Source organism: Hydra vulgaris, chromosome 02, assembly GCF_038396675.1.
Source record: "Hydra vulgaris chromosome 02, alternate assembly HydraT2T_AEP".
Lineage (NCBI taxonomy): Eukaryota > Metazoa > Cnidaria > Hydrozoa > Anthoathecata > Hydridae > Hydra > Hydra vulgaris.
In genome coordinates, this window is record NC_088921.1 from 55,167,501 (window position 1) to 55,183,665 (window position 16,165).

General features: G+C 26.4%; 1 protein-coding gene across 1 annotated transcript in view; it reads right to left on the reverse strand.

Moving 5' to 3' along the window:
- LOC136077039 (uncharacterized) overlaps positions 1–16,165 on the reverse strand; it is a 73,671-nt gene that overhangs the window by 5,640 nt on the left and 51,866 nt on the right. Inside the window, exons 4-5 of the mRNA XM_065791413.1 lie at positions 13,843–13,948; positions 10,296–10,398 (exon numbers count right to left, since the gene is read on the reverse strand). Of these exons, the coding sequence (XP_065647485.1) occupies positions 10,296–10,398; positions 13,843–13,948 (209 nt within the window). The remainder of the gene's footprint in view (positions 1–10,295; positions 10,399–13,842; positions 13,949–16,165) is intronic.

A 16,165-nucleotide genomic window follows, 5' to 3' on the forward strand; every position in this document is an offset into this window, starting at 1 on the left:
AACGGTCGAATAATAAATACACATACATTAGGGGTGTACAGAAAAAAAATTTTAGATTATGAAGAACCAAACCTAAATTTCAGCAATATTGAACCACTCTTTCCTTGCCCTCAAAGCACATGTTTGGAAAAAAAAGGACCCAAAAATGACCAAAAACGGATTACTTTAAGTATCTTGAGGGCAAGGCTAGCATAAATATCTATAATAAATTTTTTTTCAGGGTTTAGATAAATATCTGTATTTTTGATTAAGAAAGTATGATCTTTTTCTTTCTTCTTAAAAAACAATTTACTTTTTAAATTAACTAAAAAACCTTTATTACGGTGTTGTTTTTATAACTTTTTCAACAATAAAGTTTAAACTTTATTTTTCAGATTCATAATATATTGAGAATATAAAATGAGTAATTCTATTCATATATTGAATATAAACATTTGCTAACTATATATAGTTAGCAAATGTTTATATTCAATATATGAATAGAATTACTCAATTTATGTAAGTTTAATACCATTACCAAACGAAAAAATATGTTCTTAACTTATAACTACAATATTTGTAATTTTATAAGTAGCGATATGAAACTCAAATTAAGATATAATGTGTTGTATATATCATTTAACAAGTTAAAAGAAACTATATAAAATATAGCAAATATTTAAATAATATATTTAGCATTTTTCCGACGTTTATAACATTTGCAAATATATTCTTGGTTATTTAGATTAATGGTAGTGATAAATACTTAACTTGCAATAAATATGTATAAAGGAAACGAAAAGTGCGAATTTGAAAACAAATTTAAGTTAAGATTTAAAAAAAAAAAATGAAATTGTTTATTATTAAATAAGCTAAACCTGAAGCTACTGGTAATTTCTAGTTTTTAAGAAACTTGAACAATTTAATGTATATTATATATTTAAGATAAAGAGTAATCTAAATTATCTCAATAAAATATAATGAACTAAAACTATGCATTTAGATATTCAACTTCAAACAGGCATGGATTTTCTACAGCATCTAGCATACCTGCAGTCTATGCTACCTAAAACCACCAAAAAATCAGTTTATTTACTCGCTTCGTAAAAATTTGGAAAATTTGAAAGTTTTGATTGTAACTGTGTTTTAGCTAAGGTAAAGAAACCCTAGATAAAAGCAGAGTTTGAAGTTGTTAGTGAATTAACTATTCAAAAATCTTATCAAACTTGACACGCAGTATTCTCATTAAAAAAACAAAAAAAAAATAGATTCTCCTTAAGCTTTAAAAAATCAGAAAAACTTCGAGAATTACTTTAAAAAAAGTTTTTTGGGTAGGCAAGCCAGATTTGAAGAACATTATTAGGACCAACAAAAAAAGGTCTGACAAGATAAGATCGAAGAGTTGATGCATCTGGAAGATCAGGAAGGAGAAGGAAAGTTTATTCTTGGGACAGAGGTTAAGAAATTTAGTAGAAAGGTTAAACTTTACAATTAAAAGTATCAAGTGATATATCACTTATAAAACATTTCGTTATAATTAATATCATTTTATGCTTGTAAACAGCAGAGAGTAACAGAAAGAAAAATAGAACGAAAGATGTGCGATCAACCCAGGCTCGTAGGAACAAAAATTCTGTTGAGGAGGTGAGGGCGGGCAGTACTAACTCCGAAATACTTTTTTTTTTTGCTTTTGTTTCTACAGTCATTTTTCCAGTCAATTTCTTCAAAATTGTATATTTGAAAATTAAAATGTCCCTGCTGCCCCCCTCTGCTTGCTACGGGGCTGCAACATAATCAAATTATGAAATTGAACTCAATTCTGATTTGAGTTCTGATTCATTTTATATTTCTGATTTTGAGCCTAGTAACTGTTATCAAAAAGAACCATCTCAATCTAACTGTACAGCAACTGCAGAAATTCCAATAGTATTCTGGGAACGTTGCGCTAATGGCTACGTTAAGTGATGCTTTCGCCTAATGGCTACGTTAAGTGCCATTTTAACTAAAGATGGTGTTGAACTTAAAAATATAAATTGCAGTAAATCAACAGCCTTTAGAAAGATGAAACTAGCAAATAAAAATACTTTATCTTTAGCAAAGAGGATGTAAAAAATGTAATAGAAGCTTCTCCTTATCCATGTGTTATACATTTTTATGGAAAAACTCTTTATGAAATTAATGCAGGAAAAATGTTCAAGATTGACAGGCTGGCAGTTCTTGTGAACATTGAGGGTGAGACGCACGTGTTAGGTGCTCTTTTCTTAACTTCCTCTTCTGGTAATGATCAATATACAAATATTATGAACCTACTAAAGGAGTATAAACTTGAATCAAAAGTAGGAGGTCTTTGTTTTGATACAACTGCAAGCAACACCGGGATTAAAAGAGTTTCAATCATAAAGATATCCAACGATTTAAATAAATATTATTTAATACTAGCCTGCAGGCATCACATAACAGAATTAAGAATGGTGCATTTCTGAAACCATACAACAAATGAGTTGCTACAGAAACAGAAAACTTATTGTTTCAAAAACTTAAGAGTCTATTTGAACATCCTAATTTTAGTTATGCCCCAAGTGATCTGTGCAAGTTTAACTGGAAGGAGGTGATTGGTCGTATAAGTGAAAAGGCTGCTGAAGATTCTATGAACTTTTGCAAAGCATATATAGAAAGGGGATAGCAGGAGAAAATAAATGTGAAGAAAGATGAAAGCTGGCTGAATTAGTTGTGACATATCTATCACTTTCTGTTTAAGCCCGTTTTCTTGGTAAAACAATTTACATTATGAAAATGCAGCTTTTGTTTTATCAACTTGACTTTGTTGAAAAAAACAATGATCTCAAAAAAGAAATCAAGCTTATCGCAGAGTTTGTGATCTGTTTTTATGTCAAGTGGTATTAAGAATCAAGTAATGTGTCAAAGGCCCCCAACTTAAATATTAAAGCTATCCATCAGATACATCAATTTAGAAATAATTTACAAACACACCTGGTACTTGGAGTTAACTACGATTACACTAGCTCTACTGGATGAGGATTTGCCTTCGCATAAAAAACAAAAAATTGCAACTGCAATTCTTTCATTTAAAATGCCTCTGGCTGAACACTTTAAAAATGAAAACAAAAAAATTAAAGACATCAGGAAAATAATAGAAAAAAATTGTTCGTGCTGAGAAAGATCCACCAAGATTAGCCCCTTTGGTAGATGAGCTTTTTTACCTTATGTTTAGCTTTAATGATTTAACTAAAAAAAAAAAAAAAAGACTGGCTTTTACTTCCACAGTGAAAGCCAGTCATTTTTTGCAATAAAATCTCCAATACATTTTTTGCAATAAAATCTCCAAAACATTTTTTGCAATAAAATCTCCAAAACATTTTTTGCAATAAAATCTCCAATACATTTTTTGCAATAAAATCTCCAAAACATTTTTTGCAATAAAATCTCCAAAACATTTTTTGCAATAAAATCTCCAAAACATTTTTTGCAATAAAATCTCCAAATTTTGCAAAAAAGTAAAAAAAAAAAAGCGAAGTGTGGTCTTTGAAGACAAATTAAAAAATTGTAGTCATAATTTAAAGAGTATTTTATTTTATTCTGAATAGAATATTTCAAATAATAAACGTACATAAAATGAGTAATTCTATTCTTATTTACATTATATACATTTGCAAACTATATTATTGCACTATTTTATTGCAACTATATTATTGCAATATATTGCAAACTATATTATTGCAAATATATACATTTGCAAATATATACATTTAAATATAAACACTTGCAAACTATATTATTGCACTATATTATTGCAACTATATTATTGCTATATATTGCAAACTATATTATTGCAAATATATACATTTGCAAACTATATTATGAATCTAAATAAAAAAGATTGAATTTAATTGTTGAATAGGTTATAAAAACAATGCCGCACCACGTAATAAACGTTTTTTAGCCGATTTAAAATGTAAATTATACTGTTTTTTGAAAAGAAAGAAAAAAACCATACTTTTTTAATCAAAAATAAAGATATTTATCTAAACCTTGAAAAAAATTTATTATAAATATTTATGCTAGCCTTGCCCTCAAGAAACTTAAAGTAATCCGTTTTTGGTCATTTTATATATATATATATATATATATATATATATATATATATATATATATATATATATATATATATATATATATATAAACACTTATTTATATATATATAGATATATATAAATAAAGTATGTATATTTATATATATATATATATATATATATATATATATATATATATATATACATAAACACTTATTTATATTTATATATATATATATATATATATATATATAAATAAAGTATGTATATTTATATATATATATATATATATATATATATAAATATATATATATATATATATATATATATATATATATATATATATATATATATATATATATATATGTATATGTATATATATATATGTATATATATATATATGTATATATATATATATATATATATATATATATATATATATATATATATATATATATATACATAAACACTTAAATAAGGAATCGTATGATGTAATTGAAAACATAGTAGTTGTAATTAAGAAAAGTTTATAATATAGGTTACCAGAATGAAATTCTTTGTATTTTTTAACTTTGTTGCTTTAATTTACCTTGTAATTAAAGGTTGGTTTCTAATAATGTTAAGGTTGGCTTTCAATAAATAATAACATAATATAATATAATAGTGCTGCTCACTTGAAGTGGGATGAGTCCAAACTATGTAGAGTTTGTAACTGCAGCAGCTGTAACACACAAAAATATAAACATAATAAAAATTAGTATTTAAAATGTTCATCCAATTTGTTTTTAAATTGTTTGAAACTGACTGCGTCTATTGTTTCTTGTTTAAGATTGTTCCAGTCGTAGTATATTTCCTGTATTCTGCCTTCTCAGTTTACTATTGTGGCCATTAGTTTTATATTGTTTATCTAGCATTTTGGGTTTTGTGTGGAAATTTATGATATCGTACTTTTTCAAATATTTGAAAATTTGTATCAAATCACCATTTCTTGTTCTGTTCTTCAACGAAAGTAAATCCAACCTTTTAAATCTCTCTTCATAACTGTATCCTTTCAAACTATTAATTCTAGAAGCTCCTTGTTGGACACTCTCTATCTTTATATAATAAGGCTAAAAACAAGAGTTTCGTCATTTTTTCATCTAAATATTTAAAATTGTGTTTGATCTGAACTAGCTTTTGATTTGCTTTATTTATAGCTTTATTTACATAGTGTTTCCATTCCAAATGTACGCTGTGAAATGTACGCTCCTAAATACTTTTTCACGCTTATGTAGATTAAAGCTGTATTATTCATTAAAACTTTATACTGGTTATTTCCTTTTATCATATACTTACATTTTTTCTGGTTGAATTTAATCAACCACTCATTTGATCACTCCACTAATAAGTTTATATCTTGGTAAAGTTCAATAATGTCATTATTGCTTTTTATTGCTCTAAGGATCTTTTTGTCTTCAGCAAAAAGCTTACAGCTTGATTTTATTTTGTTGGAGATATCATTAATATACACTACAAATAATAGTGGTCAAGCAATAGTCTATTTTTAAAAAATTCCTGGCACTAGTCTAATAATTTTGATTTAAAATCAAAAGCATTCAATTTTAAAAACAATTTTTTGTGATCAACTGAAACAAACGCTTTGGCAAAATCTAGAAATAAAACTATTACATCCAAACCATTATCAATTGAACTTGTGAAAAAATCTCGAGATTCCAATAAGTTCATCACACAACTTTTTTTATTAACAAATCCATGTTGGTTTTATTGATTAATTTATTTTGTACTAGATTTTTATCATTTTATCTTTAAATATCTTTTCCATGACTTTACAAAATACTGATGTTCTAAGATACAGGTCTATAGTTGCATGGGTTCAACTTGTCACCATTTTTAAGCAGTGGGACGATATTTGCACACAACCATAATTTCGGAAGTTTACCCGTTCCAAATGATTTATTAAACAATAATGATAATGGTTTGGCTAAAGTGGATTTGCACTCTTTTAAAACTTTTGGATGAACTCTGTAGTCTCCAGTTGCTTTATTAATGTCCGGGTTGTTTAAGTATTCTTCTACAACCGAGGCATTAAAATCTGGATTTCTACAGATTTTTTGTGTTTCTATATCTATCATTGGAGCAGACGAAGCTTGTGGTTTATTGAATACTAATGTAAAATATTGATTCAATGTATTTGCAACTACTTTTAAATTAGTTTCGGTAATACTATTTTTTAGTTGGATCCCTCTGATATTGTCTTTAACTTTACTTTTATTGGTAATGTTTAAATAAAAATTCTTGGGGTTAAACTATAACTTTAAAGTTAAACCCCAAGAAATCGTTTATTCTTTTATTCACCCTTCTTTTTTTAAATCTTGTTTAACTCTTTGTATTTTGCAAGTATTGCAAGTAAACGATTTTCACTGAGTTTCTGCCTTCAACATTTAAACCAACATTCTTTTGAACTTTTTTTTTTACAACGCTTTCAATTCTTTTTTAATTTAGAAAGGCTTTGTGTTAGTTTGAATTTAAATAAAGAGTTTATATCCTTCTTTATAAAGACTTACTCATTTTTTGTAATACTTGTTTATATCCAAGCCTTTGAATTTATCGCCCCTGTTTAAGATTTTAAAATAGTTGTTTAAATCATCAAATTTTCCTTGATTGTAACTAAATTTGTCTTTTTAAAGTACAATCCTGTCTGTACAAATTCATGACTGTAATTATATTTAATGATGCGATGACCGTAGGTAATATCTCCCAATGGGGAAAGGTGTACCAGTTTATAAACTCTATTTTGATTCTCAGTTATAATAAAATCCAGTACATTTGTTTTGTTACCAATGTTATTTTGAAACGTTGACTCAATCATATTCTGATGCATGAAGCAATTATTTAAACATTCTAAAAAATTTTGGCTGGTCCATCAGTCTCACCAGTTAGTGTGCCATAGTTCTCTTCTGTTTTCTTTGACTGTATTGAAATTAAAACCCCCACAAAAAAGAATTCGGGTGTATTTTTTTTATAAACTCATTGAATGTGGAAAATTAATAGACGCTGTGATGTTGATATAGTTACTTATGTTAATAATTCTGGTTCTGTACATTCTGCCAAATAATATATTACGGTCATTTAACCATTTTCTTGAAATTTCATACGCTTTTACATCGTTTTGCACGTATACACACGCTCCTCCACCTCTACTAACGCCTCTGTCTCTTCTAAATAAGGTGTACCCATTAATATTAGTTACTGACTCATTATTCTATTTAGTTTTACAAATCATAACTACATTAGCTTTACTTGTGTTAATTAGTTAAATTAGATCGTCAAACTTATTGTTTAATAAAGTTGCGTTCACGTTATTTTGCCGAGTTTTGATAATAAACTTGATGGTGCATTAACTTTTTTATACGTATTTTAATTTCAATTTTCTGTAAAATATCGTTTCTGATAACAAATCGAAATTTTGAACTTTTAACTTCCTTTATTAATTTAGTCTATTTCTTTCATGAAGTAGCAATTTAAGACTAGTTTTTTGTTTATACGTTAGGTCTGGATTGATAAATACTTTATTTTTATATGTCTCGAATTTATTTAAATCTCTAGCCACACTTAAAGCTTGTTCCCGATATGATGAAACAACTAGTTCAATAACTAGTGGTCCTGGTCTATTTTTGTCTCTACTGTTTAACCTGAAATGTTTGACAAAACAGGATTTTTCTAACCCAATAGCATCAAATACTTCTCCAATACTTTCATCATCATCTTCTTTAATTTTATCCTGGCTTTTTCGTTTCGATTCCTTTAATCCAAACACTAGTACATTTTTTTCTTTTTGACTTTTCATTTTTGTGCAGCTGAAATTGCATTTAATAATCTCGTTTCTGAGTCACTGATAGGGGGTGTCTTTCGTATGTCTTCTTAATATGACTACTAAAGAGTGGTTTATTGTTATTTTGATTGCATTGCCCAACTATTTTTAAACTTCCATTTTCGGTATTAAATCTTTCATTTTCCTTCTCGACTTTGCTAATGCGTTCGAATAATTTCTTTCCAAGTACCTCAATAGCAGTATTAATTGCTTGAGTTGTATCTTTTGATACTACCGTTATTAAAACAAAATTTAAAAAATGTGTTTAACTAGACTGCCTTCTTTAGGCCGCCACGTTGTGTTTTAGTTGAACAAATACTATCAATAAAATAAAACATAACATATACTATCAATAAAATTAAAAAACGATTAAAAATTTGCGGTTTTTGCGGTCGCTGGAAAAATCCTATTGGCAGTTAGTTAGAACTTTCTTTTTTTTGTTTGTGAAAAATTCGTTTGAGAAATCAAATGAGTATTAAATAAAACACAAATAATTTATTTACAAAAAAAAATAAAGACTTAGATTGAATTTAAACAATGTCAGTAAAAATCATTGAAATACTTAATTAAACACCAACTTGGGCTTCGTTCATATTTAAAACTGTTGCGGAATGCTTCTTAGTATGTTAAGCAACATGTGCACAATCACCTCATATTATTGAATTTTGGCCGCTGTACCAATTCTTTCCAATTACTGTTTCACAATCCCAGCACCGAATACAAATGAAATGCGAATTGCATTTTTAACGTTACTTTTAATTTTAGACCAGATTGTTTCCACCGAGTTTAACATCAGACTAAAGGATCCTAAACTTTTCAACTTAGCTTGAAAATTTTGAAACACCCTTTCAAAACAAGCGTGACTAGGAGCATTGTCTGTTACTAATTAGAGCTGAACATGTTCCTAACATATTCAGCTCTTTTTTGTTTATTTTCTTTACCGTTTCTTTTAAAAAGTACCTTGCGCACTTTTTTTAATGAAAACAATCAGCCTACGAGGTAATTGGTGGTTGTTGTTGTGCTTCTGTCATTCGGTGAAGATAAAACATAATGTTTTCTTTCAACTTGTTTGGTTGTATGTATTTTTTTTGTTGATATTATTAACTTATTCAAATTCATGTTCCAGAAAACCTTTTATATTGACCTATAATTTTACATTGTGAACTGCAATTACAAATTATGTATTCTCATTTACATATTACTATTTATTAACTACAATTTCTGTATTCTTTATTACATATTACGGTGCTTCTCAATAAGATTTTACGATTTCTTAATTACATGTTGTGTATTTAATTACATATTACAATATATAAATTACATATTGTGTTTTCAATTATATGTTGTGATTTTTTAATTAAAACTTTCATGTTCTCAAATATATTTAATGATATGCTTATTATATTTAGACTTGCTCTTCTAACGATATCTTTTAAACCTGTTTGGTGTAAATGTGTGCATCGAAATTCTAATTAACATTCGCTGCATTCTAATTTTACAAAGTATAATTTAAATGTCATATTAATAAATACTAATATTTATAATAATAAATACTAATATTTACAATATATATAATAAGCTATTAGTAAATATTTATAGTTTTTAACATTACTACACCTTTTTCTCACTCCGAGTTTACTCTAACCACTTTTATTTTTCATGTTTGTCTTAAAGACACTTATGGTTTTTCTTTTAAGAAAAATATTTGATGAAACATTTTTTGGATAATGTTTTTTCATACCCAAAATTAAATTTGGCAAACTGCAGGTGAAGAAAATTATTAATGGCCTAAACACTAATAAGCCTTAACACTTTCGCTCATTTTGTTTATATGTTTTCCTTACAGTCTTCATACCCTAACTTTGGAACCAAAATAAATACTTTTTTTATTGGACAATCATACGATTACTTTTGAACTTAGAATCAGCATTATTGTTACAAACACCACGGTGCTAATCATTCTTCTTTCTCCTGTTGAATTCTACATACTAATCATTCTTCTTTTTCCAGTTTGATTCTACATACTAATCATTTACATTTAGAAAAGATTTTTGTTTACTATCTTTATATTTCTTTGGTGTCTACAAACATACACAGCCCATTATTATCAAGCATATGTAAGCAACAAAATATAAACAAATATTTACATAAGTCAATAAAGTTACAAATAAATTTACTAAATATACATAAGAATAAAAAATTATTATACATTTTTATAGCTTAATTAAATAATTTTGATTGTATAAAATTTCTGTGTTTTTACTGTAGTTGTTCCGTTGTATTCTGGTTTCATCTGAAATTATATAAAAAATTAGATACTAGGAAATTTAAACTGTTAAAAAACTGGTATTTACGATAAATATCCTTGTGAGTCACTTGATTTTTTAAATTTAGGAATCATAGAAGTATCAAGCAATATGCCATTAGGTACATCTTTCAAGTTTCCAATACCTGCACCTAAAAGCAAATATTAATTTGAATATGTAATACAGTTTAAAGAGTCTAAAGGAAAACCAAAACAATGAAATAACATTAAATGTTATGTCAAATGTTATCTTTATATTTTTTGGAAGAATTGAAGCAAATTTTTACAAAAAACATCCTTCCCAAAGTTAACTTATTTTACAGATTATGAATTTTATTTTTATTGTGAGGATTTCCAGTAAAATTTAGAAAGTTCCTCCTTCACACAGGACCGGTACGATTAGGTGTGTCATGAGAGGATGGTGGAGGGGTGTCAGTAAAATTTAACAAGCTTCACCTACACATACCCAATTAAATATATACGAATATGTATATATATATATATACATATATATATATATATATATATATATATATATATATATATATATATATATATATATATATATATATATATATAAATATATATATATATATATATATATATGTATATATATATATTTATATATATATACATATATATATGTATATATATATATATATATATATATATATATATATATATATATATATATATATATATATATACATACAGTATATATATATATACATATATATATATATACATATATATATATATACATACAGTATATACATACTGTATATATATATATATATATATATATATATATATATATATATATATATATATATATATATATATATATATATTTTATATATATATATATATATATATATATATATTATATATATATATATATATATATATATATATATTTATATATATATATATATATATATATATATATACAGTGCTTTTTTTCTCCTGGAACTCACCGGAACGGCGTTCCGGTACCTTTTTTTTGATATATATAATTTTTTTGCTTTATATAAACATTTTTTTCCTCGTATTATTATATAATGAAAATAGTTCATTTTTAAATATTAAACATTCTTTGCAGATTTGAAAACATTACAGCGCTGCGTTTCAAAATTTGCTCGAGAAGAATTTAATTTATTTTCATCTTTTCTTAATAGCGTTCGTTTTAATGACGCCAAGTTCTTTGTTTTTCCGATTATGAATTCACCAATCAATTTATTTTTGGATTTAGTGAAGCTTGAAAGTGTTACAGCTAAAGGACTATTTGTTGCCTTACTTGAATGTCTTCATTCTTAAGGGATGAAAGATGAATATTTGAAAAATTATTTAGTTTCTGTAACATGTGATGGCGCAGCAGTGATGTTAGGATGCTAAAGTGGCGTTTTTAAATTAATCACTGAAAAGTTTCCTTTTGTTATAGTTTGGCATTGTGCTAATCATAGACTGGAACTATCAGTAGGCGATACTATTAGGGAGATCTCAAGTATTAGCAGATTCAAATCATTTCTTGATAAGCTTTACGTCGTGTATCATGCTTCCCCAAAATTAGCAGAGAGTTACGTTCATGCGCAGAATTATTTAATATTCAGATGCTGAAAATTGGTCGAATTTTAAATACACGTTGGGTGTCATCTAGTTTCCGTTCAGTTTTTGCAGTATGGGAAAATTACGAAGCGCTTGTGAAACATTTTGAGAAAGCGGTGGTTGATCCTCCAAGGTTTAAAAAAAAAATTACATCAACAGAGTTTTCAATGGATCTAGGATTAATGTATGATGCTCTCCAAGAATTATCAGAATTGAGTTTGGACCTACAAGAGCGCAATATTGATCTATACAAAGCAAATCAAAAAATTAAAGCTCTTGTTCAAGTATTCGAAGAAAGAAGAAATAATGGTGGTCCCTATTACAAATTCGCTTTAGTCTCAGTACAGAATCTCCGTTTTCATGGAGTTTTACTTCACAATAAAAATTCCAAAAACAATTCAGCTATTAATCCTAATGCCTTTTATATAAAACTAAAAGAGTCAATTGAAAAAAGGTTGCTTGCTGACAAAGATGTTGAATTAGCTCATTGGGCTCGCATCTTAGATCAAAATCATTAGCCTGATAACATAAACAACCAAGTGACATTTGGAGAAACTGAAATCAGAAATCTGTCGTTAAGACTACAGTTAAATGAAAGAGAAATGATTCGTGGATTCCGTGAATACCTGGCAAAAAAAAACATATCCTGAAAATTTAGTTCATTTGGTACACGCTCTACATACTATTCCCATTTCCTCAAGTGAATGCGAAAGAGGGTTTTCACAGATGAATCTGATCATCACACCAACAAGGGCTTCATTAATGGCAAAAACAGTTTCAACGTTGTTTTTCATTAAATTAGTGGGACCACCGCTAACAAGCTTCGATCCTTCAAAGTACGTTGATTCATGGTTACTTAGCGGAAGGCATTCAGCAGTAGACACTAAGAGCAAGAAAAGGAGACGAGAGGATATGTCCAACGAAAATTTGCAAAAACTATGGGATTTGTTATAAAAGTTTATAGTTTTGTAAAGTTTGTATTTTATATACAGTGACTGACCCCTCCCCCACTCACCCCCTATCCAATAAAAACATCTGTCATTATTTGAAACTAGTAAATCAAAAAAAAATTCTTTTTTCAAACCCATGCTTTATGCAAGCAGAATTCTATTGGGCCTAGAAATTCTTTTTTTGTTATCTTTTGTAGAAGGAAAAATTACTGTTTTTTTTTTTTTAAATTTAAAAATTACTGTTTTTACTAAATTTTTGTTTTTTAACTTAATAACTTAAAACAATAGGTTTTTAACTTAATAACTTAAGACTTATTACTTAATAACTTAAAACAATAGGTTTTTAACTTAATAACTTAAGACTTATTACTTAATAACTTAAAACAATAGGTTTTGAATCGCTGCGCTTTAATGTCTTCGAAACTGCAAATAATTTGCAAATCAATGATTTTTGTGACGTAATACGCAATTCATATCAAATAAATAAAATGTATGGGAAAATACAAATTAAATTTTTGTTAACCTAATTAACTTTTTTTGGTCAAATTTTTCCATTTCCTTGTATTGTCATCGAAAATGATTAAGTGTGCAAAATTTGAGCAAAATTGGTTGAGAAAAAAGCTTTCAAAAATTGATTTCAAATTTTGTGGCACACAAACATATATATATATATATATATAGAAAGTAACCTTATATAAAGCATGGAAAAAAGCTTCTTTGGAAAACGGTTTCTTATATTTGTTCCCGCCTTTATGGGTATGATGTAAGGGGGAGCCTACCAACAGCTATACATATAAAAATTATTCATAAATTAAATTACTAATTTCTGCCTCACTTTTGAAATATAAAGAAAAATACAGGTGAGTTCCGACACCTTTTTTTTTAGAAAAAAAGCACTGTATATATATATATATATATATAAAATTACATACGATATAAATAAAAAATATTGCCCGCTTTTTTTTTTTTTTTTTTGTCTATTTGTATCATCATCTAACCCAATAATCCAATTGGTACAATCACTAAAAATATATTGCTCACCTTTTATTGTGTGTTGATATCTTAACTTATACAGATGTTTAGCTGCTCCAATAACATCTTCTCTCAATCGTTCTAGTTCATGATGAAGAGCACATTTATTTAATCTCTAAACAGTAATTTCTATTATTACAAATTCAACTACCAACAAGTAATTCTTTTTATCAATCTTGAACAAATTTCGTTCTTATCATATTAGCACAGAAACATTATTTTGAAATGTGGTAAATAAACATATAGTGAAACATCTTATCACACCTCCAAAAATTAGCAGATTCATTTTTATTTATTGTACTTTTTATCTTAATTGGAAGAGTATAGAGATATATTTCAAGGATTATTTTTCACGTTTACATTAATATATTGTTGTATTTGATATTTATTTTAATCATGTCTTGGAGTTGTATGCAACTATATTTGTATCTACTACGTATATTTTGAACTTTATGTTTATGATAATTATATTTGTATATCTTTACCGCCAATCTGTGATTGGTTACTTGCAGGGCCGACGACCGGGGGCATATTCTTTTCCCCCACCCACTTTTTTCCTAAAGGTTTTTTTTTTTAGAACATTCTAGATATAAAGTCTTATTTTAAGAATCGAGGATTGCGCCCCCCCTCCCCACACTTTGAAACCCGGTTGTCAGCCCTGACTTGTAAACACTTAGTTGTTGCAAAATAAACATGTATATATATATATATATATATATATATATATATATATATATATATATATATATATATATATATATATATATATATATATATGTATATTTATATATATATATATATATATATATATATATATATATATATATATATATATATTTATATATATATATGTATATATTTATATATATAATAAAAGTTTGATAAAAACAATTAAAACAAAAGTATTGTTTGTTATGATTTTGTTAAGCAAATCTTCATTATCATAACTTTAGAGATCATGATCATGAAGCTGAAGAATAATAAAAAAAAGAAATAAAAGCTACTTTTTTTAAAACTTGAAACAAATTTTTATTTTAAAACCAACAATTTATTTGTTTTTATTATCTTTTTTTATTGTTACATTTATTAATTTAAAAATTAACTTTTTAAAACTAACTTTTTATTTAAATTTTAACTGAAAAAAAAATTAAACGCATCAACACGTGTAAAAACCACTAAATAGTTCTTAAGAACACAATAACATAAACAGTAACATAAGAACACAATAACATAAACAATAACATAAGAACACAATAACATAAAAAGTAAATTGACTAACTAATCATTATTTACAATTTGTTTTTTACGTTATTTTGATCCTAGTCTTTAAAAAAGGGGCTTTGTTCTATTTTTCTTTTCCTTTTTTTTTACTTATTTATTATGTTATTACATATTTTTTATTTAATAATAAACAATTATTTATTATTAAATATTATTTATAATAATACTTATATATTATCATATTTTTAAAATTATTTTCACATTATAATAATGTATTGAATATATTCATATTTAAATCTACAAAAATAATCATTAACACTTAATTATAAATTTATAATTATACAATTTTTGTATTCTGAGAAGGAGAGTGTGTTCTATTTAAGTAAAAAAAAATGGTATGGTTTAATAATATTCGGTGAGTGATTAACTTTGAATAGATAAAGAATATTTTAGATAGATAAATTACTAAATAATTCATAGGTTAAATTACCAATGGTTTTTTGGTGAAAAAGTTCCTATAACTAATAATAACAAATGTTTAAATACGAACGTACAGCAAAAAAAAAACTAGTTGTACGTACGAACAAATAATTTGACATTAGATAATCGGTATCGGTTTATCAAGATGATGCGGTACTGGTATCGGTTATGTGGGTATCGTTTAGTATCGGTGCGATACCTTGCAGTATCAATATCGAGATTACGCGGTACTGGTAACGAAAAGTATCAGTTATTTTGGCAGCGTTTGGTACAGATATCGATACCAATAGTATTATTTGATATGGCAGTTCGGGTCTTCACGAGAATCTGTATTTTATTTTTATAAATGACCGGTAATTTGAAATAATAAATTTATAAAATAATTGAGATGTAAACAAGGGTGGAGCAATTTTCATAGAAAAAAATATAATTTATGAAAATAAATATAACTAGCGAACAAACTGATGTGCATTAGTTAGAATAGGAAATAAGGAATACTTTTTTTTGATTTAGATGAGTTCATTAGGTTCCTCTAAGAATTTTGAAAACTCACCGGGTTCTAATATTAGTGATATATTTTTATTCATCTAAATTATATCTACCTGGGACTTTAAAGAAGCAGATAATATGC